This window comes from Musca domestica, unplaced genomic scaffold (assembly GCF_030504385.1).
Source record: "Musca domestica strain aabys unplaced genomic scaffold, Musca_domestica.polishedcontigs.V.1.1 6, whole genome shotgun sequence".
Taxonomy (NCBI): Eukaryota; Metazoa; Arthropoda; class Insecta; order Diptera; family Muscidae; genus Musca; species Musca domestica.
The window spans coordinates 25686284-25709265 of NW_026712363.1; the positions used below are offsets into that span (position 1 = coordinate 25686284).

Consider the following 22982-nt stretch of genomic DNA (forward strand, 5'->3'; position numbering starts at 1 on the left):
TGATGCGATGTGTTTTGAGGCGACAATGTTGATGAGGCACACAACCTCATCAACTGCAAATGATCCGATGGTCTTTTGTTGAACGAATCGCGCATGACACGACATTAGGCAATTGAAATCACAAAAAACGAAAAATCGGTAATGAACCTCGCAAATTGACAAATTTAGACATGATGGGTACTTACCTTCAATGCAGGAACGCCCCACAAAATTTGGTGTCCAAAATCAACCGCCTACCGATTAGAAATATTTTATATTGACCGAAAAAAAAATAATACATGTCATTTGCCTACACAACTAAACCTATGACTAGCCTACGAACTACGAACATTTGGCAGATAATATTTGAAATTTTCACTTCACTTTTTTGAAATCCCCTGCCCTTAAGAACTAGCAGCTATCGGCCAATCGCTCAATTTCATCCAAAATGAAATCCAATTCCGCCTGCTGCATCACCGGGAAACAGGTGAAGACCATGCGGAAAAAGTTGCCAATATTGCGATACTGCAGCGGGGAATAGCCCATCATAAGGGTGCCTTGGCGTATCATGAGCTCTTTTACCTTGGGCGCCACCTGGAAAATCCAAACCAAACATGAGACAATTAACAAATTTCATTCTTCTCATCCTTACCTCATATAACTTCTGCCACCATTTCTCATCCTCCTTTTGATTGCGCATACTCCTCGGCACATACCAGAAACACACATTGGTATATTGATAATCCTCCATGACCAAACGATACCCCTGACGTCTCTTCATTTTTTCCATAAATAATTTCGACATATCCAAAGCATGATCGACGAGGCGACCAAAGCTACCATAACCTCGAGCCTTGAGCATAATCCAAAATTTGAAGGCATCAATTTTACGACCACATTGAATACTCTTGTTGCCCGTATCATAGGAGACATCATAGAACTTATCCTGTTGGAAAAGATAATGAACGGCGGTACTATTCGCCTGGGGCAATAGCTCAGCGTGACGTGTCAGGAAGAGGGCACATTGCAATGGAGCTCCAAGAGATTTGTGTGGATTCCATGAGAAGGAGTCGGATTTTTCCAGACCCTTAAGGAGGTGGCGATTTTTGTAGGACAGCAAGGCGGAGCCACCCAAGCAGGCCTAAAATAAATAATTAAAATATTCTCAAATAATTTCAGGTCTGTAAAAAATCTTTGAAAATCTACGCCCAGTAAAAGAGTTTTTAAAATTCCCAACCAAAAGTAAAAAACGTTCAAACCTCGAAGATAAATCCTTAAAAAATCCCGGCCTTGAAAAAATGTCCTTAAAAGATTAACGTCTACTAAAAATGTCCTAAAAAATCCACGCCTTGAAAAAATGTCCTTAAAAAATCACCGACTAGTAAAATGTCCTTCATCCACGCCTTGAAAAAATTACCGCCTATTAAAAATGTCCTTAAAGTCCTGGTATAAGTCCTGGTAAATATGTCCTTAAAAATCCACGCCTGGTATAAGTCCTGGTAAATATGTTCTTAAAAATCCACGCCTGGTATAAGTCCTGGTAAATATGTCCTTAAAAATCCACGCCTGGTACAAGTCCTGGTAAATATGTCCTTAAAAATCCACGCCTGCTATAAGTCCTGGTAAATATGTCCTTAAAATCCACGCCTGTTATAAGTCCTAGTAAAAATGTCCTTTAAAATCTACGCCTGTTATAAGTCCTAGTAAAAATGTCCTTAAAAATCCAAGCCTGTTATAAGTCCTAGAAAAACTGTCCTTAGAAACCCACGCCTGGTTTAATCCTGGTAAAAATGTCCTTAGAAACCCACGTCTGGTTTTAATCTAAAAACAAAATTGAAAATCCACTGTTGAATATCCACCCTGAAAATCTGGTGGTCCTAGCAGAAACGTCCTTTAAAATCTGAATATTTGATGGTTATAATAAATCCTTAAAAATCGAGGTCGGAATAGTTGATAGTCCTAATAAGAAGTCCTTAAAACTCACGACTGAATATCTAAGGGTCCTAGAAACATTTCCGTAAAAATCCACCCCTAATTAACTGATGTTCCTAGCAGAAGAATCCTTTAAAATCCACGCAAGATCATCTGATGATCCTGTTAGAAAAGTCCTTTAAAATTCACGCCTGAATATTTGACGGTCCTAATAATAAGTCCTTAAAAATCCAGGCCTTAGTAAGAAGTCCTTAAAAATTCATTCCTAAATATCTAAGGGTCCAAGAAAAAATTCCTTAAAAATCCTCTCCTGATTATGTAAGGGTCCTAGAAAAAATTCCTTAAAAATTCAGGACTGAATAAGGGTCCTAGTAGAAGAGTCATTAAAAACCAGGCCTGAACATTAAAGTGTCCTAAAAAAAATTCTGAAAAATCCACGCCAGAATATTCGATGGTCCTTATAATAAATTCTTAAAATTCCAATTGGAGAGTCCTTGAAAAAATACTTTAAAATGCACGTCTAAATATCTGGTGATCCTAGTAGGAGAGGCCTTGAAAAAAATCCTTAACAATGCTCCCCTAAATACCAAGAGATCCTAGTAGGAGAGTCCTTAAAAAAATGTTTAAAAAACGACGCCTGAAAACCTGACGATACAAGTAAAAAAAGATAATTAAAAAATCCATGACTATATATCTGGTGGTCCCAATAAAAAAAGGTCCTTAAAAATCCACAACTAAATATCAGACCTTGTAAAAGATTTCTTAAAATTCACGGCTGAATATCTAATGGTCCTAGTAAAAAAGAGGTTCATAAAATCGACGCCTGAATATCTGATAGTCCCAGTAAAAAAGAGGTCCTTAAAAATCTACACCTAAACATCAGATTGTCTCAGGAAAAGCTATTAAAAATCCAATATCTAAATGCCTGCTGGTCCTGGTAAAAAGTCCTTAAAAATTATCTTTTGAATATCTGATGGACCTGCCACGTTTATGAGGAATCCACGTTTATTTGTCTGATCATCCTTGAAAAATATCCTTTAATAAATTCACATTTACAGTCTGAATGTCTTTAAAAAAATCCCATAAAAATCTAAATTAATTGGCCTGATCGTCGTTGAAAAACTATCCTTTAAAAATCCACGTTTATTGGTCTAAATGTCCTTTAAAAAATATCCTTTAAAATCCGTTTTTATTGCTACGATGGCCCTAAAAAAATATCCTTTAAAAAATATACGTTTATTTGCTGCAATGGTCTTCAAAAAATATCCTTTAAAAATCCAGATCCTTTGCGGTGATGGTCTTCAAAACAATATTCTTAAAAAAAAATACACGTCTATTGCTGTGATGGTCTCGGAAAAATATCCTTTGAGGGTCCTAGAAAAAATATCCTTTAAAAATCCACGTTTATTGCTGGATCCATGTTTATTTCTGAAAATATCATATTTAATGCTGTGTTGGTCCACGAGAAAATATCCTTTTGAAAATGTACATTTATTGGTCTGGGTATACTTGAAAATATCCTTTAAAAATCCACGTCTATTTCTCGAAAAAAAAAATATCTTTTTCAAATCAACATTTACAGCTTTAGTGCTCAAAAAAATATAATATAATAATAATATCTACGCCACGTCCTTGTATAAAAAGATCCTTAAAATATTCAAGCCTGAATATCGGATGGTCCTAGTATAAAAAGATTCTTAAAATCAACGCCTAAATATCTGGTGATCCTAGTTGGAGAGTCCTTGAAAAAATCCTTAAAAAGCCACTCCCAAATATCTGCTGATCCCAGTTAGAGAGTCCTTGAAAAAATCCTTAAAAATCCACGCTTAAATATCTGGTGATCCTAGTAGGAGAGTCCTAGAAAAAATCCTTAAAAATCCACGCCTAAATATCTAGTGATCCTAGTAGGAGAGTCCTAGAAAAAATCCTTAAAAATCCACGCCTAAATATCTAGTGATCCTAGTAGGAGAGTCCTAGAAAAAATCCTTAAAAATCCACGCCTTAATATCTGGTGATCCTGGTAGGAGAATTCTTGATAAAAATCCTTAAAAATCCACGCCTAAATATATGGTTGTCCTAGTGGGATAGTCCTTTAAAAAATCCTTAAAAATCCACGACTAAATATCTGGTTATCCTGGTTATATCTGGTATACCTTGAAAAGTCCTTGAAAAAAATGCTTAAAAACCACGCTTAAATATCTGGTGATCCCAGTAGGAGAGTCCTTGAAAAAAATGCTTAAAAATCCACGCTTAAATATCTGGTGATCCCAGTAGGAGAGTCCCTGAAAAAATCCTTAAAAATCCACGCCTAAATATCTGGTTATCCTAGTGGGATAGTCCTTAAAAAAATCCTTAAAGTCTACTTCTAAATATCTGGTTATCCTAGTAGAATAGTCCTTGAAAAAAAATCCTTAAAAATCCACGTCTAAATATCTGGTGATTCTATTAGGAGAGTCTTTAAAAAAATCCTTAAAAATATATCTGATGATCCTAGAAAAAAAAAAGATGATTAAAAAATCTGGTGACCCTTAAAAATCCACACCTGATAAAAGAAGTCTTAAACTTCACACCTGAATCTTATGGTTCTCGAAAAAATAGGCTTTAAAAATCCACGTTTATTGCTGCGATGGTCCTCGTAAAAATATCCTTTAAAAATCCACGTTTATTGCTGCGTTACAAAATATCCTTTAAAAATCCACGTTTATTGCTGTGTTACAAAATATCCTTTAAAAATCCACGTTCATTGCTGCGATGATCCTCGTAAAAATATCCCTTAAAAATCCACGTTTATTGCTGCGTTACAAAATATCCTTTAAAATCCACGTTTATTGCTGCGATGGTTCTCGAGAATATCCTTTTGACAAAATATCCTTTAAAATACACGTTTATTGCTATGATGGTCCTCGAAAAAATAGCCTTTAAAAATCCACATTTATTGGGATGAATGTCCTTGGAAAAATATCCTTTAAAAATCCACATTTATTGGGATCAATATCCTTGGATAAATATGCTTTAAAAATCCACTTCTATTGCTGCCACGTCTATTGCTCCTCGAAAAGATATCCTTTTAATATCCACATTTATTGCTGCGATGGTCCTCGAAAATATCCTTTCGAAAAAATATCCTTTAAATTTCCACGTTTATTGCTGCGATGGTTCTCGAGAACATCCTTTCCACAAAATATCCTTTAAAAAGCCATGTTTATTGATTTGATGATCCTTGGAAAAATATCCTTTAAAATCCGCGTTTATTGCTATGATGGTCCTAGAAAAAATTCCTTTAAAAATATGCGTCGATTTGCTGCGATGGTCTTCAAAAAAATATCCTTTAAAAATCCAAATTCATTGCGGCGATGGTCTTGAAAAAAATATCCTTTAAAAAATCTACATTTATTGCCATGAGGATGCTAGAAAAAATATCCTTTAAAAAATCCACATTTATTGGGATGAATGTCCTTTAGAAAATATCCTTTTAAAATCCAATCTTTTTGCAGCGAAGGTTCTCGAAAAAATATCCTTAAATAAATCCATATTTATTACTCTGAATGTCCTTAGAAAAATATCCTTTTAAAATTCACGTTTATTGGTCTGAATGTCCTTGAAAAATATCCCAAAAAATCAACGTTTATTTGACTTATAATCCTTCACGCGAGAAAATAAAAAAAGGCTTGTTTATTGGTCTAATGGCCCTTAAAATAAATCTAATAAAAATTGGTATCTGGGTCCTTGACAAAATACCCGATTTTTTTTTTTTTTTTGATTCGATGATCCTTACAAAATATGCTTCAAAAATCGTCCTTCATTTCTCTGACGGTTCTTGAAAAATGTTATCCCCTAAAATCCAGGCTTTTTGGTCCTTGTAAAAATTTTATCTAAAATATCCTTTAAATATCTACGATTCCTTACATCAACATGCATCCACAGTTCATGCCTCTGGCAGACATCAGCTATCCGATTGAAATCATCAAACGCTCCCAGCACCGTCGTGCCCGCTGTGGCGTTGACAAAAAGTGGCACCTTGCCATGGGCCTTAGCTTCCAAGATTTTTAGCTCCAAATCTTCGGGCAACATTTGACCCCGGTCATTGGTCTTGACCATAACACAATTGTCCACACCAAAGCCCAACCAATGGGCAGCTTTCTTAAAACTGTAATGCGACTCCTCCGAGGTGAAAATGACCAAAGGAGGTATACCAAACATGCCCTTCGATTTGATTTCAGGGAATTGTCTGTAGCGGGCCAAAACAACGCCATACCTGTAACAGAAATTAGGCAAATAAATACATTTGTTGTAGCAAAAAGGTCACATAAAACAAACAACAAACAAAACAATAACAACAGTTAATTAATTTTGACCATGGTCGGAACTTTTGCATATTTGTTTTTTGACAATTTTGTGAATATTGAATACATATTTTTGTTTGTGGCTCAAGTGTCAAGTGTCCATTATGACTGAATGGACATCAAGTGCGGCGCAACACAAAGCCGCACACACACTCACTCACACCCCACTCCTCGTTATTATGATTTATGGCCTCAGGTCAAATAATACCACTTCAATGGAATTCTCTCAGCCTTAGCCGAAGTGTGTTTGCAAATGTCGAAATTGCCTTGTTGAATTGGCTACAAAGCGCCACATACTCACATATTTGATATTGATCCGCCGGGCGAGAAGATACCATCACCTTGACCGTAACCGCACAGCTCGCATACCTTGCGCACAATTTCAGTTTCGATCAAACTAAAGACCGGCGCCACTTCAAATGTATACCTATTGGCGGGGAGAGAAAGAGACAGAAAAACAAATGACATTGAAAAGCTTGGCAACAAAATAAGCTGGGAACACCGAACAAGGTGTGCCGCACAACATCTTCGCAATTAGAATCCTCTCCACAGGACATTTTTTCATTGTCTTTCTTTCTTTTTTTCGAACTTACGCACTTGTGTTGAGGGCCTCTGTTATCCAACTGCCAGCCAGGCCATACGGATCCATTTGTCCAAACAATTGATTGTGAAAACGTCCATGACTCGTTTTCACCGAGTAGCGAATTACCTGCTGGCAAATTTTTTGAATTTCTTCCAGGGTGTAATTTTGATTCTCCTCAATTTTCAGGTCAATTAATTTCTGCAAATATAAAAGAAATAAAAATATGCATTGAAAACAATTCAGAAAATTCATGAGGTACTTTATTGCCGATTTTTAATTTCTAAAATGGCGCCCAAGGAAAAATCATTTCAGACAATTCACAAGAAATTGGGCAGAGAATCCATCGACATAAATTGAACTAAGAAGTTGTATTTCAAAAAATGGCGCCCAACGAATATATCAATATCTCCCAAATAAATAGCTTCGATCTGATCAACAAGGCTGCTTAATACAAATGAGACTGCATTAAAAAGAATATATGTGTAACTAAGCTCCAGGTACAAATATAAATGCATCACCAACCTCCAGAGAGCTTACTAACAAGTGGCGCCCAAGCAAAAAATAAAAAAATTAGAAATTAATTCTGTACTATTAATTATAGTTAGCTAAATTTTGTATTCTTCAGAATCAATAGCCTCTGCGCAATGTAAAACATGCGCCCAGCTTGAAACTTCAACAACTTTAAAACTGGCGCCCAATCTAAAAATTGACATTTTTTGGAAATAAGGGGTAAATATACCCAGTAATCAAAACATGAAAGCGTGAATTTTAAAGGCTTCTAGAAGGCCTCCTACAAATCTTCTCCAGGGCTTAGAAAATGTGGGTTTGTAAAGACTTCAGAGGAACCTACCGACAATGTTCTCCAAGACGTGGATTTTTGGAGATATTAGATAAACTTTATTCAAATCTACCCCAATACCCACCAATCCTACATTTTTTAAAGGATTTTTTCCCTACAAAGCGTGGTTTTAAAGGCTTCGGGAAGGCCTACTACATATCTTCTTCAGGGCTTACGAAATGTAGATTTGTAAACACTTCAGAGGTATCTCCCGAAGATATTCTTCAAGATCCACAAAAAGTGGATTTTTGGTGACATTAGCGAAACTTTATTCAGATCTTCTTCAATGCCCACCAAAGCTAAATTTCTTAAGGCTTCAGAATCGCCCCCAAAGCCTAGAAAACGTAGATTTTTAGAGACCTCGGGAAGACATTCCTTAGATTTTTTCTAAGACTCACAAAGCTTGTGTTTTTAAAGGCTTCCGAGAGACTTTGATCTTTTCATGCGCAAATCGCAAAACAAAATGTGGATTTGTAAAGACTGCAGAGGTAGCTCCCGAAAATATTCTCCAAGATCCACAAAAAGTGGATTTTTGGTGCCATTAGAGAAACTTTCTTCCGATCTTCTCCAATGCCCACCAAACCTAAATTTTTAAAAACTTTAGAATCTTCCGCAAATTCTATAAAACGTAGATTTTTCGAAACCTCAGGAAGACATTCCTTAGATTTTTTCTAAGGCTTACAAAGCTTGAGTTTTTAAAAGCTTCCGAGAGACTTTTCATGTGCAAGTCGCCTTACAAAATGTGGATTTGTAAAGACTGCAGAGGTAGCTCCCGAAAATATTCTCCAAGATCCACAAAAAGTGGATTTTTGGTGACATTAGAGAAACTTCCTTCAGATCTTCTCAAATGCCCACCAATTCTGAATTTTTAAAGGTTTTAGAATCGTCCCCAAAGTCTGCGAAACGTTTTTTGAGAGACCTCCAGAGACCTCATTTAGATTTTTTATAAGGCTCACAAAACTCGTGTTTTTAAAGGCTTTAAGAGACTTCTCTCCGTTCATGTCAAACGCCCACAAAACGTGAAGGTTTTCAAAGCTCCAGGGATACTCTTTCCAAATTTTCTCCATGGCAACAAAAAGTGGATTTTAGGGGCATACCTTCTTGAGCTGACAAACATGGGATTTTCTAAAGTCTTCAGGGGGCCGTAGTTTTGTTTTTAAGGATGCGCAGCTACATGGGTTTCGGCAACTGCTTCACTCGGAGACCTTTGGTCCCTTGTGTTTATCCTAGGAAGAATTAAGTTGTTGGGAACAGGAAATGAGAAAGGGAAGAAAGGAGTTATATAAAGGGGTATAGTTATAAGGGTGGTCTGGTAAGCCCGGGAATGCCTTTTGCAAACATTTAAATGATGATGACATAAATGGCGCCCAACGTAAAATTTTTGCACTTTTGAAAGGATAAAGTCCAGCAATCCTCAAAAGACACAAAACATTAATTTCTAGAATCTTTACTACAGCACAAAGGCTACCGGGAAACATTTTTCAGATCTTGATCCAAAAAACGTACATGCTTATAGTCTACATAGAGATCTTCCGCAGTTCTTCCCAAAACCTATAAATACTGGTTATTTTAAGGCCAGTGAAAAACATTCCTTAGATCATTCTCAAAACTAGTCCTACAAACGTGGATTTTTAAAGTCTACTTGTAAGCCTTTCTCAGATCGTCCCTCTCAAAGCGCACAAAGTTTGAATTGTTAGCTTGAAGACATTCCCCTGTTCCCAAAAAAAAGCAGGAAAATATCTGCGATTCCCAAATAAAATCCTATAAATACAGAAATAATTGGAACTTTCCATTGAAAATGGCGCCCGACGTAAAATAATTAAATGATAGGTGAAAAATATAACAACTTTTATTAATTGCTAGGCATCAAGTCATGACATAATTGATGACATATCATATAGGATGTCAGAATCACACTCTAACCCTGCCGATTTTTTCCATCTTAATTCTGAAATCATGACAAGCTGCTTATGTACCACCACCTTAACCAAAATCTCCTCAAGATTCTGAAAAAAGGCTACAAGACGTGATTTTCTTAAGGATACTGGAAATCTTTCTTAATATCTGCCTAAAACTTTAAAAGTCATGGATTATAAAGGCCTAACTCGTATCTCCCCAAAAGTGTGAAATTTTAAGAGCTACTGGGAAACTTTTCTCAGATCCATCCAAAGCCTGGAAAATTAGTATTTTTCAAACTGAACTTTTAAAGGATGCTGGGAGATCTTCCTCAGATCGACCAATCAAAAAATGTGTTTTTTATGCAACAAAAAGACTGTTAAATCTGAATTGGTGCCCAATGAACAATACTTCCATCCCAAGGAGAACCCTCTAATTACAAAATGGCGCCCAACAAAAAAATCTAAATCAAAGCCTAAAAATAGGGGGTTTAAAAGACCAGCTTCCTAATTTCTTGTGTATTTTTTATTTAATTTTTATCGATTTCAATATTCTTAGGTTTGTGGCAATTTGTGTAAAATTAATTTTTTAAAAAATGCCAAATACAAAATGGCGCCCAACTAAAAAATCTACATTTTCGGAAATAAACATTAAAAGGTGATAATGCATAATCCGCTTGGCATCAAGTTATAGAATATTTGGTGAGGGTGCCGTTTTATCACCTCAAGATAACCAAAATCGCGTGGAAACTCTCCTCAAGATCCTAAGTCTACAGTCTACAAGACGTGATTTTTTAAAGCATACTGGGAGTCTTCCTTAGAATCTGCCCCGAAAGCTTGTATTTTAAAGGCCAATCAAATTTGACTGCCGAAGTTAAAAATTTTAAGAGCTACTCGGAAACTTTTCTCAGATCTATCCAAAGCCTGAAAAAAAAATTGAAATGAAATTTTAAAGGATGCTTGGAGATCTTCTTTAAATAATTTCCACAGCCTATAAAAGAGAGATTTTTAATGACTAGTGTAATATTTTTCTCAGATGGTAACGAAAAAAGGGAAAACAAGTAAAAAAGCTGTAAGTTCGGCCGGGTCGAACTTTGAATACCCTCCACCATTTGGAATGAATTTGGAAATTCTCAAAAACAATAAAATCCTTTAAAAATTCTGTTAAAATCTTAAAAATACCGAATGTAGCTGAAACATTAGGGTCTAATCGACGACATGAACCTGCTTAGGTAACTTTTGTCATAAGCCATTACAATATTCGAAAATGAAAAAATTGCGAAACTTAAAAAAATCGGTTATAATGTCGATAAAATCAAAATACCGAATATCGGGAGGCTCTACGAAGACGTGGACCTACACAGACAATTTTCTGCCTTAGGCTGTAGTATCAATTTAAATACCAAATTTGAAACAATTCAGGTGAATAAATTCGCTAAAATCATCAAAATACCGAATATCGGGCGGTACCGTTATATGGGTGCTATACGAAGACCTGCATCTGCATAGACAATTTCTGTTTGACAATTTTCTGTCATAGGCTATAGTGTCCATTACGAATTTCAAATACCAAATTTAAAACAATTCCCGTGAATAATGTCCATAAAATCATTAAAATACCAAATATCGGGAGGTACCGTTATATGGGGGTTATACGGAGAAGTGGGCCTGCAGAGACAATTTTCTTAGGCTGTAGTATCCATTACGAACTTCAAATACCAAATTTAAAACAATTCCCGTGAATAATGTCCATAAAATCATTAAAATACCGAATATCGGGAGGTACCGTTATATGGGGGCTATACAAAAACGTGGATCTACATCGCCCATTTTCAATACCAAAAGTCCTGCAGACATGACATACATTTGAGCAAAATTTTATCAATCTACTTCAATTCGTTCGGAAGCTAGAGTGATTTCCACAGACGGATAGACGGACGGAAATCGCTAAATCGACTTAGAATTTTATGCTAATCAAGAATATATGTATATACTTTGTGGTGTCCAAAATGTTTATTTCGAGGTGCTACAAACGGTATGACAAACTTAATATACCCTCCATACTATGGTGGAGGGTATAAAAAGAAAGCAATAGGTTCATTCTGAAAATGGCGCCCAACGTTAAGCAGAAAAATTTTTTTCTAGATATCTTTTTTAACAAAACTTTAATGAGTTGTTGCTGTTCAGATTGAAAGTTTCATCCGCAGAGAAAGCTAAGCCTAAGATCACCTTTTACTAAAGTCAATGAAGCAGAGGAAATTTTAATAATTGCTACAATGAATTCCTTCTAAAAATGGCGCCCAACATTAATTTTTTTTAAATATTTCAAATTAATCATTTTTGGGAGTGAGGCTCCAAGTAGTAGTAGACAAGACTTGGTTAGGTCGCCATGTAAACATCATCACATATCCCAAAAGAAAACCCAAACGAACTCTGTAGAAAGTTTTGCTGGCATCACTCTAAATCATGTCCGAACTAATCAAGCAATTGTGATTTATGGCAGGCGTTATATTTAGACTTGCGATTCAGTATTTATGGCCTGTGAATCTGATAAGCGTTTGTTGTGCCGTTGCCATTTGCGTTGACAAACAAATGATAAATTGCTTGAAAGTGTTTTGTTGTTGTTTTACTTTAAATACCCCCCGCCAACAACTATGGGACCATTTTTTTTGCACAAAGAGTTTTCTCTCAGCAACAAGAAAATTATGACATTTCCAAGTTCACAAGCAATGGAAACTGAAAATGGAGAGACCAAAAAAAAAATACACCAAGGCACCTGTCCAGATGACATGCCAACAGTTCGAAGATGAAAAAAAAAGGCAAAGAAAATAGAGGTGCAGTCTCAATTGTTGTTATGGGGAGATTCAGTCCATAGTTTGGCCAAAAAAAACTCCGCAAAGTTCACTACAATGCCGACAATGCCCATGGTGATGATGATCGCCTCGGAAAATGTGATGACAAACTAACTAAAAGAAGAAGAAGAAAAAAAATGGGCAAAACATAACCCAAAACGGTTGACACTCAACATGAATCCACAGCTACTTGGACTACTGGCGAACAAACAATGGCAACTGCCAACAAACGCTTGCTCGAACTCCGACTATGGCCAGTGAGCGGTGCAGTGGTGGCCTGTTGCTTGTAACTGACATGTTGACAAAACATTGCCGCAGATGATTGGTCACACGGCCTCGGACTAAGGCGGGCAACTTTATGATCACATTCTCGCACATACACTCTCACACACACACACAAATATTTTCAAGTGAAAACGCCCGCAAAGAAGAAAACCGATTTTTCCACAAAGCAAAGCCAAACTTGACACACATTTCTAATTGCAAATCCATGACAAGTTACACCAACGAAAACAACTTCAAGCGCCAAAACATGGCTTTAAGCGCACGCTTAGCCGCCTAACATTCAAAAGTTAAACTCTCAACTAGCCAGCCAGCCAGTCAGCCATTGAAATGAAAGGCATTTATGGTTTTGTGTGATATTTCACTCTCCTATCTGTGGAGGTAGGTGGTAGGCACATGGCCTCACTGCCATTGAAGATCAGTGTTGTCATCACCTAATGCCAGATTATTTCTGAAATGTTGTAAAGCAAAATGAAAGAGAAAATAAGCCCCAGACTTCAATAGGTCCCTAAAAAATGAAAAGCAAAATATATTTTCTTAAAGATCCGCACAGAATAAATCAAGAATTATTATGCCCTCAGCTATATGGCTAGTTATACCCTCAGCCATATGGTTAGTTATAACCTCATCGAAATAACGGTTTTAGGCCCTAGGTCTCTTTGGACCAATTCCGTTTCAGGACACTTGGAGTCGATCTAGCGATGTCCATTCATCCGTCTGTATGTCTGTCTGGCTGGTGCGCACGATAACTCTCGAAGGAAGTATCCGATTTGATCCAAACTTGGTACATCGTAATATTATTATAAAACTTAGATCCCGATCGGAAAGGGGCAATATCGGTCCACCATTTCAGGTATCTCCCCCACAAATAGTCGAAATTTTCAAAGAAAATATTTTACTGCACAGAGAAAGAAAGGATAGTCCTATTTTGCTCCAACTTTGCAGATTCTAATATTTGCATCAGTGTTAGGACAGGTGCGAAAATGGAAAATACCTGTCCACTCCGTCTAGAACCTCCCCCATAAAGGGTCAAAATTTTGAATAATTATAACTCTTAGAAAATGTGATGTAAGAGTCCGATTGTCTTCAAATTACACACATCACAATATTTTTATTAACCCAAGGTCTGGTGTGAAAATGGAATATATCGGTCCACTAATTCTGGTACCTCTCCCAAAAAGGGTCAAAATTTTGAATATTTATGAAGCTCCTAAAATGCGAAATTAAAATCCGATGCCATTCAGATTTGGTACATTTCAATATTTCCATCATCACAAGATCTTTTAAAAAGATGGTAGAGATCGGACCATTTCTTCTGGTACCTCCCCCACGAGAGGTCAAAATTTTGAATATGTATGAAGCTCATAAAACGCGAAATTAACATCCGATTCCATTCTGACTTGGCACATCTCAATATTTCTATCAACACAAGATCTATTATAAAGATGATAGAGATCAGACCATTCCTTCTGGTAACTCCACCACTAAGGGTCAGAATAACCAAAATGCTTAAAGAAAGCGAAATAAGCATTCGACTCTCTTCAAATTTCACACATCTAAATATTTTTGCAAACGCAGGATCTGTTGTGAAGATGATATATATGTGCGAACCCCTTCTGATACCTAACCCACAAAGGGTCACAATTGTCAAAACTTATATCTGTCATAACTTTGCGAAACAAATCGGCAATTCTATACAACTTGCTATACTTAAATATTTCTCTTAACCAGAAATCACAATTGGAGCTATGTTCCAATTAGTGAAAAATTATGCAAATATGACCATGCTAGCAAAATAGTGTTATGTAATTGCAATTTATTACAAATGGCGCCCAACGTAAAAACTACAAGATACACATTTTTGAAACATTTCTATTCAACATCCAACAAAGAAAATTTTTTAGAGGCACTACAGCAGCAATTAGCCCAGAGGCACCCAATCAGATATTTTTAAAAAGCCCCTAAGTTCGACCGGACACTTATTTTAATAACCTCCACCATTTTTTGAAAAAAAAAAAATTAAAAATAAAATCCATAAAAAACATTACCTCTCAAATGAAACTCATTAATTGAAGGCTATATGAAGACGTTTTCCTTCATAAGTAATTCTTTGTCATAGGCTGTAGAACCCATTAGGAACTTCATTTACAATTCTGGTGAATAATTACGCTAAAATCATCAAAATATGGAATATGGGGAGGTATCGATATAGCGGGTGGAAGACGAGAGCCTGCATACGCAATTTTTTGTTATAAGTCTTAGTAGCCATTACCAACCTTAAATACGAAATTTAAAATAATTCGGATAAAAAATATTGCAAAAATCATCAAAATACCGACTATTGGGAGGTACCGTTATATTGTGTGTGGGGGGGTGGTGTCTAGACAAAAACGTGGACCTACGTGGCACATTGACGAACTTAATTTACCCACTGGCAAAATACACATGTGTGCAAAATTTTAGCGTTCTATCTCAGTTCCTTCGAAAGATAGCATGATTAAGACAGAGAGACGGACAGACAGATGCACAGAGAGACGGACATCGCTAAATCGACTTCGAATTTTAAGCTGATCAAGAATATATGTACTTCCTTGGGTCTGACATGAGTATTTCGAGGAGTTACAAACGCTAGAATGCTGGAGCGTATAAAAAAGCTTCTCCAAAAGATCCTTGGTATGCTGAGTTGACGACACTCCTAGGACGTAAAAGGAGCATAGATCCGTGCTGGTTTATATAAGTAAAATTGAGACAAATATGGCATTGTGCACACTTCTATGAAGTTTGAACTGATTACGAATGGCGCCAAACGTACCAGCTAAAACAAAAGCCTATTCGTTGAATATCAACCAAAGACAGATAATCTGCAGTCATGACTTCAACACCTACATAGGCGTTTATATGCTGACATGGCGCCCAACTTAGATAAAAAACCAAAGAACGTTGAGTTTACGACAGATAGTACAGGGCATAGCTTTGGGCAACTGGACTTTGCTTCTCATAAACACATATTTTCAGAGCTTCAATTAATTACGAATGGGGCCCAACGTAGAAGCTGTGATTTTTTGGAAACTTTTTATTCAACATCAGACAAAGTAAGATATTTTATAGGCACGACTAAGGCACTCATGAATGTGGTACGATTCTATAATGGCACCCAACCTGAAAATGGGAGTAGTTATCGAAGTCTTTACAAGTTGGAATTGGCGCCCAATGTAAAACCTATCACAAACTCATTTTTGAAACCTCATCATTCAAAATCAACCAAAAGAAGGAAATCTACAAACATTTAGGATTATTTATACTCTTAAATGGCGCCCAAGGTGAAACAAGAGAAAAATTCTCTAAAGATCATAGGGAAGTTTGAGTTGGGTTTGGAAACATTTTATTCAACGTCAGTCAAGGTAAAATATTTTATGGCACTCATAAAGATGGTAGGATAATTATTTTAATGACTCCCAAACTGAAAACTAGAGCTATATGGCGCCCAACGTAGAAGCTATGAATTTTGGAAAGTTTTTGTTCGGCATCAGCCCAAGTTAGATATTTCAAAGGCACAACTACGGCACTCATGAATGTGATTATTTAATGGCATCCAACCTGAAAAATGGGAGAAGTTCCCGAAGACTTTACAAGTTAGAAATGGCGCCCAACGTAAAATCTATCACAAACTCATTTTAGAAACCTCTTCATTGAAAATCAATCAAAAGAAGGTATTTTACAATCTTTTAGGATTATTTATACTCTTAAATGTAGCCCAAGGTGAAACAAGAGAACAATTCTCTAAAGATCATAGGGAAGTTTGTGTTGGGCTTGGAAACTTTTTATTGAACGTCAGTCAAGGTAAAATATTTTATGGCACTCATAATGATGGTAGGATAATTATTTTAATGAATCCCAAACTGAAAACTGGACGTCCTTCCCCGAAGTGAAGAAGTTAAAAGAATCACATATTTGAAACCTTTTAATTCAATTTTTTAAGTAAAGGTAAATATTTTACAGTTATCACTGCAGCTCTCATTAAGGATTTAGGCGCCCAACGTGAAATACGAGAAAGGTTTCCTAAGGATGCTAGGAATTCTGAGCTGAAGACAATCCTAGGTCGTTGAGAACTCAGATCATTCTAGAGTATAGATTCGGGCAAATGAATAGAGAGAGCTATTTTAAAGTGACTCTCCAATTTTATAAAGAGTGAAAGAAAGAGATAGGGAGGGAGAGTGTGCTAACAAATGTTGGAACATTTTTTGCAAAGGAACTACACATCTCTCCTTTTATACCCTCCACCATAGTATGGAGGGTATATAAAGTTTGTCATTCCGTTTGTAATACCTCAAAATACACATTTTAGACCCCACAAAGTATATATATATTCTTGATCAGCATAAAATTCTATGTCGATTTATCGATGTCCATCCGTCTATCCGTCTGTGGAAATCACTCTAGCTTCCGAACGTATTTAAGTAGATTGATAATATTTTGCTCTAATGTATGTTATATCATGTTGTTATGTTATCTGCAGGACTTTTGGTATTGAAAATGGGCCATATAGGTCCACGTTTTGGTATAGCCCCCATATAACGGTACCTCCCGATATTCGGTATTTTGACGATTTTAGCGAATTTATTCGCCGGAATTGTTTCAAATTTGGTATTTAAAGTTCGTAATGGATACTATAGCCTAAGACAGAAAATTCTCTGTGCAGGTCCACCTCTTTGTAAAGCCCCCCATATAACGGTACCTCTCGATATTCGGTATTTTAATGATTTTAGGGACATTTCTCACCATAATTGTTTCAAATTTGATATTTGAGGTTCGTAATGGATACTACAGCCTACGACAGAAAATTGTCTGTACAGGTCCACGTCCCCCATATAACGGTACGATTTTTAAGTTTAGCATTTGAATATTGTAATGGATTTTGACAAATGTTAAATACGCAGGTTCATGTCATCGTATAGACCCTAATATAATAGCTACATTCGGCATTTTTAAGATTTTACCAGAATTTTTAACGGATTTTTTTTTTGTTTTTGAGAATTGCCAAATTCGTTCCAAATGATGGAGGGTATTCAAAATTTGGCCCGGCCGAACTTACTTCTTATTTTTTTGTTATATTTTAATAGGTGTCACTAGATAAGATAGGCGTCTCTAATTACGCCAAGATAAGATATGGGGGTATTTAGATTTATAAGGGTTCTATAGATTAGATATTTACGCTATTCAAAAACAAAACAATTAATTTGTTAAACCTATCTCACTATTTGAGAGAAATGTTTATTTGCTTACTTATCAATGACTAAATTATCTTGAAGAAATCTGATTTCGGACCCCTACGGTGCAAAAAAAATAAAACGGTTTATATTGTAGTTTACCTATATTAACACTAATCGTACAACCTAAAATTAATAATTAAACATTACCATACTCAATTTTCCATAGTTCCCCGAAGATTGGCCTTTACCAATTACAAATGGCGCCCAACGTACAAGCTATGATTTTTAGAAACTTTTTATTCATCACCAGCCAAAGTAAGATATTTTATAGGCACGACTACGGCACTCATAAATGTGGTCTGATTATTGAATGGCGCCCAATCTGAAAATATGGGAATAGTTTCCCGAAGTGCGGCCTTCTTCATTTAAAATTAACCAAAAGAAAATACCTTCTTTTAGGATTCATAATACGCTTAAACATTACCATACTCAATTTTCCATTATGAAAGAAATTTTCCATTGCTGTTCTTATCTTTCGCTCTCAAGCCTACAACCATAATATTATAAGAATTAAATCGACATTTACTAGGCCAAATAAATAAAAATTGATTAAACATCTACAGAATGAAAGAGGCAAAAAACTTCCTCAATAAAGAGTAAGGCGTTCTGTGATAAGGAAAATCAATTGTAATGTAGGAGGAAGAGTATATCAGGTCAGTAGTGATAGATTCTTTTATTCTTTATTATACCCCCAGTCATATGGCTTCAGAGGGTATATATCATTTAATACGACCAAAAAGTGCCCAGTCCAAATAACGGTTTTAGATCCTAGGTCTCTTTGGGTCAAATCCGTTTCAGGACAATTGGAGTCGATCTAGCGATGTCCGTCCGTTTGTTTGTCTATCTGTCTGGCTGGTGCGCACGATAACTCTCGAAGGGAATATCCGATTTGTTCCAAACTTTCTACATCGTAATATTATTATTAAGCTTACACCGGGTTCAGAGATGGGCAGTATCAGTTCACTCCTTCTGGTACCTCCCCCACAAAATATCAACATTTTCAAAGAAAATAATTTACTGCACAGAAAGAGAAAGGATCATCCCATTTTGCTCCAACTCTGTGAATCCTAACAATTTCATCAGTGCTAGGTCAGATACGAAAATAGACAATATCGGTCCACTCCATTAAATACCTCCCCCACAAAGGTTCGATATTTTCAATAACTATAACTCTTATAAAATGTGATGTAAGTATCCGATTGTCTTCAAATTACACGCATCACAATATTTTTATTAACCCAAGCACTGGTGTCAAATGCGGGTACATAGGTCCACTCCTTCTGGTAACTTCTCCACAAAGGGTCAACATTTTGAATACCCATGAAGCTCATAAAATGCGAAATTAACATTCGATTCCATTCAGACTTGGCACATTCCAATACTTCTATGAACAAAAGATCTGTTATAAAGATGGTACAGATCGGACCATTCCTTCTGGTACCTCCCCCACAAAGGGTCAAAGTTTTGAGTAGCCAAAACGATCATAAAAACCGAAATAAGCATCACGTTCTCTTCAAATTACACACATCCCATAATTTTTTTACTGACACAAGATCTGCTATAAAGATGGGATATATCGGTCCACTACTTCTGGTACCTCCCCCACTCAAAATTTTTAATATCCATGAAGCTCATAAAACGCGAAATTAACATCCGATTTCATTCAGACTTGGCACATCCCAATATTTCCATCAACACAAGATCTGTTATAAAGATGTTATAGATCGGACCATTTCTTCTGGTATCTCTCCCACATAGGCTTCAAGATTTTGAAAAACAAAACGCACAAAGAAAGCAAAAAAAAGTATCCGATTCTCTTCAAATGTCACACATACAAACATTTCTTTCTAACATAAGATATGTTGTGGAGATATATATCATCTGCGAACCCCTCTGATACCTCACCCACAAAGGGTCACAAATTTCAATACTTTTATCAGCCATAACTTGCTAAATAAGTCAGCGATTCTTTACTACTTGGACAGATAGGACTGTCTAATCCATTTTCACAGGTGGAAGACGTCAAAACAATCCTAATGGAAAAAGCTAAGTTCGGCCGGGCTGAACTTTTTGTACCCTACACCATTTGGAAAAAAATTGGAAAATTTCCAAAAAATTCGGTCGGAAAATATCTCTCAAATGAAAACCGTTATTTGGGTGCTATAAGAAGACGTCGTCCTCTTCTAGGGAATAAAGTACTTCTCAGACAAAATACCGAATATAGGTGAGGGGTACGGTTATATGGGGGATATAGGATATCGTAGACCTATATAAATAATTCTCTTTAAGGAGGTAAAGTATTTATAAAGAACTCCTTGTGTAGAATTTCAGACAATTCCATCGAAAACTGTGGCTAAAATCATCAAAATACCGAATATAGGTGAGGGGTACCGTTATATGGGGGCTATACGATATCGTGGACCTATATAGACAATTCTCTTTCAGGGGGTAAAGTACTTACAAAGAACTCCTTGTGTGGATTTTCAGACAATTGCATTGAAAATGTGGCTAAAATCATCGAAATACGGAAAATCGGGAGGTGCCGTTATATGGGGGCGATATATTGGACCTATATATAAAGTTTTCTTTCAGGGGGTAAAGTACTTGCCGAGAACTTTTTTTGTGGATTTTCAGACAATGTAAATGAAAAATTTGGCTACAATAATCAAAATACCGAATATCGGAGGGTAGTGTTATATGGGGTCCATACGATATCGTGGACCGATATAGCCCATCTTCGAACTTGACCTGCCTGCAGACAAAAGACAGATCTGTGCAAAATTTTAGCTTCCTATCTTCATTTTTTTGACTCTAGCGTGATTATAACAGACGGACGGACGGACAGGGCTAAGTCGTTTTAGAACTTTACGCCGATCAAGAATATATATACTTTGTTGGGTCCGAAATTATTATTTCCATGAGTTACAAACGGAATGACGAACCTAATGTTCCCTCCATACTATGTATGGTGGAGGATAGCAACCCCATAAAACACAAATCATATTTTTATTGCGCGACGCCTACATCAAAATGTAACCCTCCAGCACCCCCAACTTTCATTGCTCCATTCAATCCAATTTCAAGCCCTCACCAATTTTCAGAAACAAAAGCATCTCCACACTTTCATTACTCCATTCAACTTTCATTGTTCTTCAGTCCAGTGCAAACACCTACCTTCAATTCGTCCGGCTGCACAAAGTCCACAATTTTCTCATGCCATTCCTGGGGATCGGCACAGAATGCCTTCTCATCCACCAACATTTGATGGATGGAACTTAAAACTTTCCAATCGTTGGCCAAATTGAGACGTATCTCTGACACCTCTTTGGGCGTTGTTTGCTGCTGTTGGCCGGCTGTGGTATTTTTTGATGGGTTAATTGTGGCACTGTTAGTGGTCGTCGACGACGACATTCTGAGGCTATTGCCGGAATTCGAGGTAGCATTGCACGACAACATAATGAGTAGCTTTTATCACTTGTTTTCTTTTACTTTGCGAATTCTTTTTCTTTTCTTTTTTTCTGTTTCAAAATTTCATTTAAAATTATTTCAAATCGCAAAAACAACCGCCTGATTCAAGGTACGCGAACGTTATGACATCTCAGAATGCTTGGAACTTTTACCAAAGCTATGTTTTCCGTGTATTATCACTACTATGCTCGTTGCTGGTGCTGTTGAGCTCATTGCTCGAAATATCAAAGGGCCTCGCTCTCGCCTACAATTGATTGCAGATTGCTAAGTGAATACAGAACAGACGAACCAACCGACCACATTCCCCACCCGAGTCATTATCATTTTGCATTGTACAATTCCAAAAACAACAAATATTGTTTGGCAAGTGCTAGCCAGCATTTATGGCACCGTACACGCTCCCCACTCGCTCATTCACTACACACCATCGTTATGTTGAATATTCAAGCGGCGTATTCTGGTTAGACCAACACCAACAACAACAGCAAAGAAGAACGAAGAGTAGCAGTTTACTTTCATTGGAGACAAAATCCAAAAGAAAACCACAAATTATTTCACTTGTTTACCTCAGGGCACAGTGGGCTAAAATGAGACAAAGTGAGGACAATTAGACCACAAGGGATTTGGCGGCCCCTGAACTCAACTGATGAACTGGAAAAGTAGGGATTTACATAGTTGAGCTGGAAGACTAGAGATCATATGTTTCAGAAATGGAGCAAAGAACATAAGTTTCCAAAGGGCCGGAAAGTTTCAAGAGATGACCAGGAACGGGGACCAGAGAGTCTATATTATCACAGACGCGGGCCAGAGAGTCGATATTTCCATAGACGAGCTAGAACGCGGACAGATAGTCTATATCTCAAGAGATAACCCGGAACGCGGATCAGAGAGTCTATATCTCAAGAGATAATATTGTCACAGACGCGGCCCAGAGAGTCCATATTTGCATAGACAAGCTAGAACGCAGCCCAGAGAGTCTTATCTCAAGAGATAACCCGGAACGAGGACCAGAGAGTCTATATTGTCACAAACGCGGGCCAGAGAATCTATATTGTCACAGACGCGGGACAGAGAGTCCATATTTCCAGAGACAAGCGAGAACGCGGACCAGGGAGTCTATATTGCCACAGACGCGGGCGAGAGAGCCCATATTTCCATAGACGAGCTAGAACGCGGGCCATATAGTCTATATTGCCACATAGAGTCTATATTTCAAGAGATAACACGGAACGCGGACCAGAGAGTCGATATTGCCACATACGCGGGCCAGAGAGTCCATATTTCCATAGACGAGCTAGAACGCGGGCCAGAGAATCTATATTTCAAGAGATAACCGGGAACGCGGACCAGAGTGTCTATGTTGTCACAGACGCGGGCCAGAGAGTATTTATTTTCATAGACAAGCTAGAAAGCGGGCCAGATAGTCTATATTGCCACAGATGCGGGCGAGAGAGCCCATATTTCCATAGAAGAGCTAGAACGCGGGCCAGAAAATCTATATTTCAAGAGATAACCGGGAACGCGGCCAGAGAGTTTCCTT

The 22982-nt window shown here is 37.0% G+C and overlaps 1 protein-coding gene across 1 annotated transcript; it reads right to left on the reverse strand.

The window, feature by feature from the left end:
• Positions 1 to 236: 236 nt before the first annotated feature.
• LOC101901644 (cysteine sulfinic acid decarboxylase-like) lies at positions 237 to 21663 on the reverse strand. The gene is made up of 6 exons (XM_059129246.1): positions 21149 to 21663; positions 6848 to 7035; positions 6556 to 6681; positions 5818 to 6166; positions 632 to 1120; positions 237 to 573 (listed from the first exon to the last, which is right to left on the reverse strand). The coding sequence occupies exons 1-6, from the start codon at positions 21428 to 21430 to the stop codon at positions 391 to 393; spliced, it is 1617 nt and encodes a 538-aa protein (XP_058985229.1). The 5' UTR covers positions 21431 to 21663; the 3' UTR covers positions 237 to 390.
• Between the last annotated feature and the right edge of the window lie 1319 nt (positions 21664 to 22982).

Bases quoted from the DNA above. Each gene is read 5' to 3' on its own strand.
- LOC101901644 (XM_059129246.1), bottom strand. From the start codon at position 21,430: ATGTTGTCGTGCAATGCTACCTCGAATTCCGGCAATAGCCTCAGAATG. The intron at 7,036-21,148 runs GTAGGTGTTTGC...TTATATTTGCAG, and splicing joins TGCAGCCGGACGAATTGAAG to AAATTAATTGACCTGAAAAT. The intron at 574-631 runs GTAAGGATGAGA...TGGATTTTCCAG, and splicing joins GGTGGCAGAAGTTATATGAG to GTGGCGCCCAAGGTAAAAGA.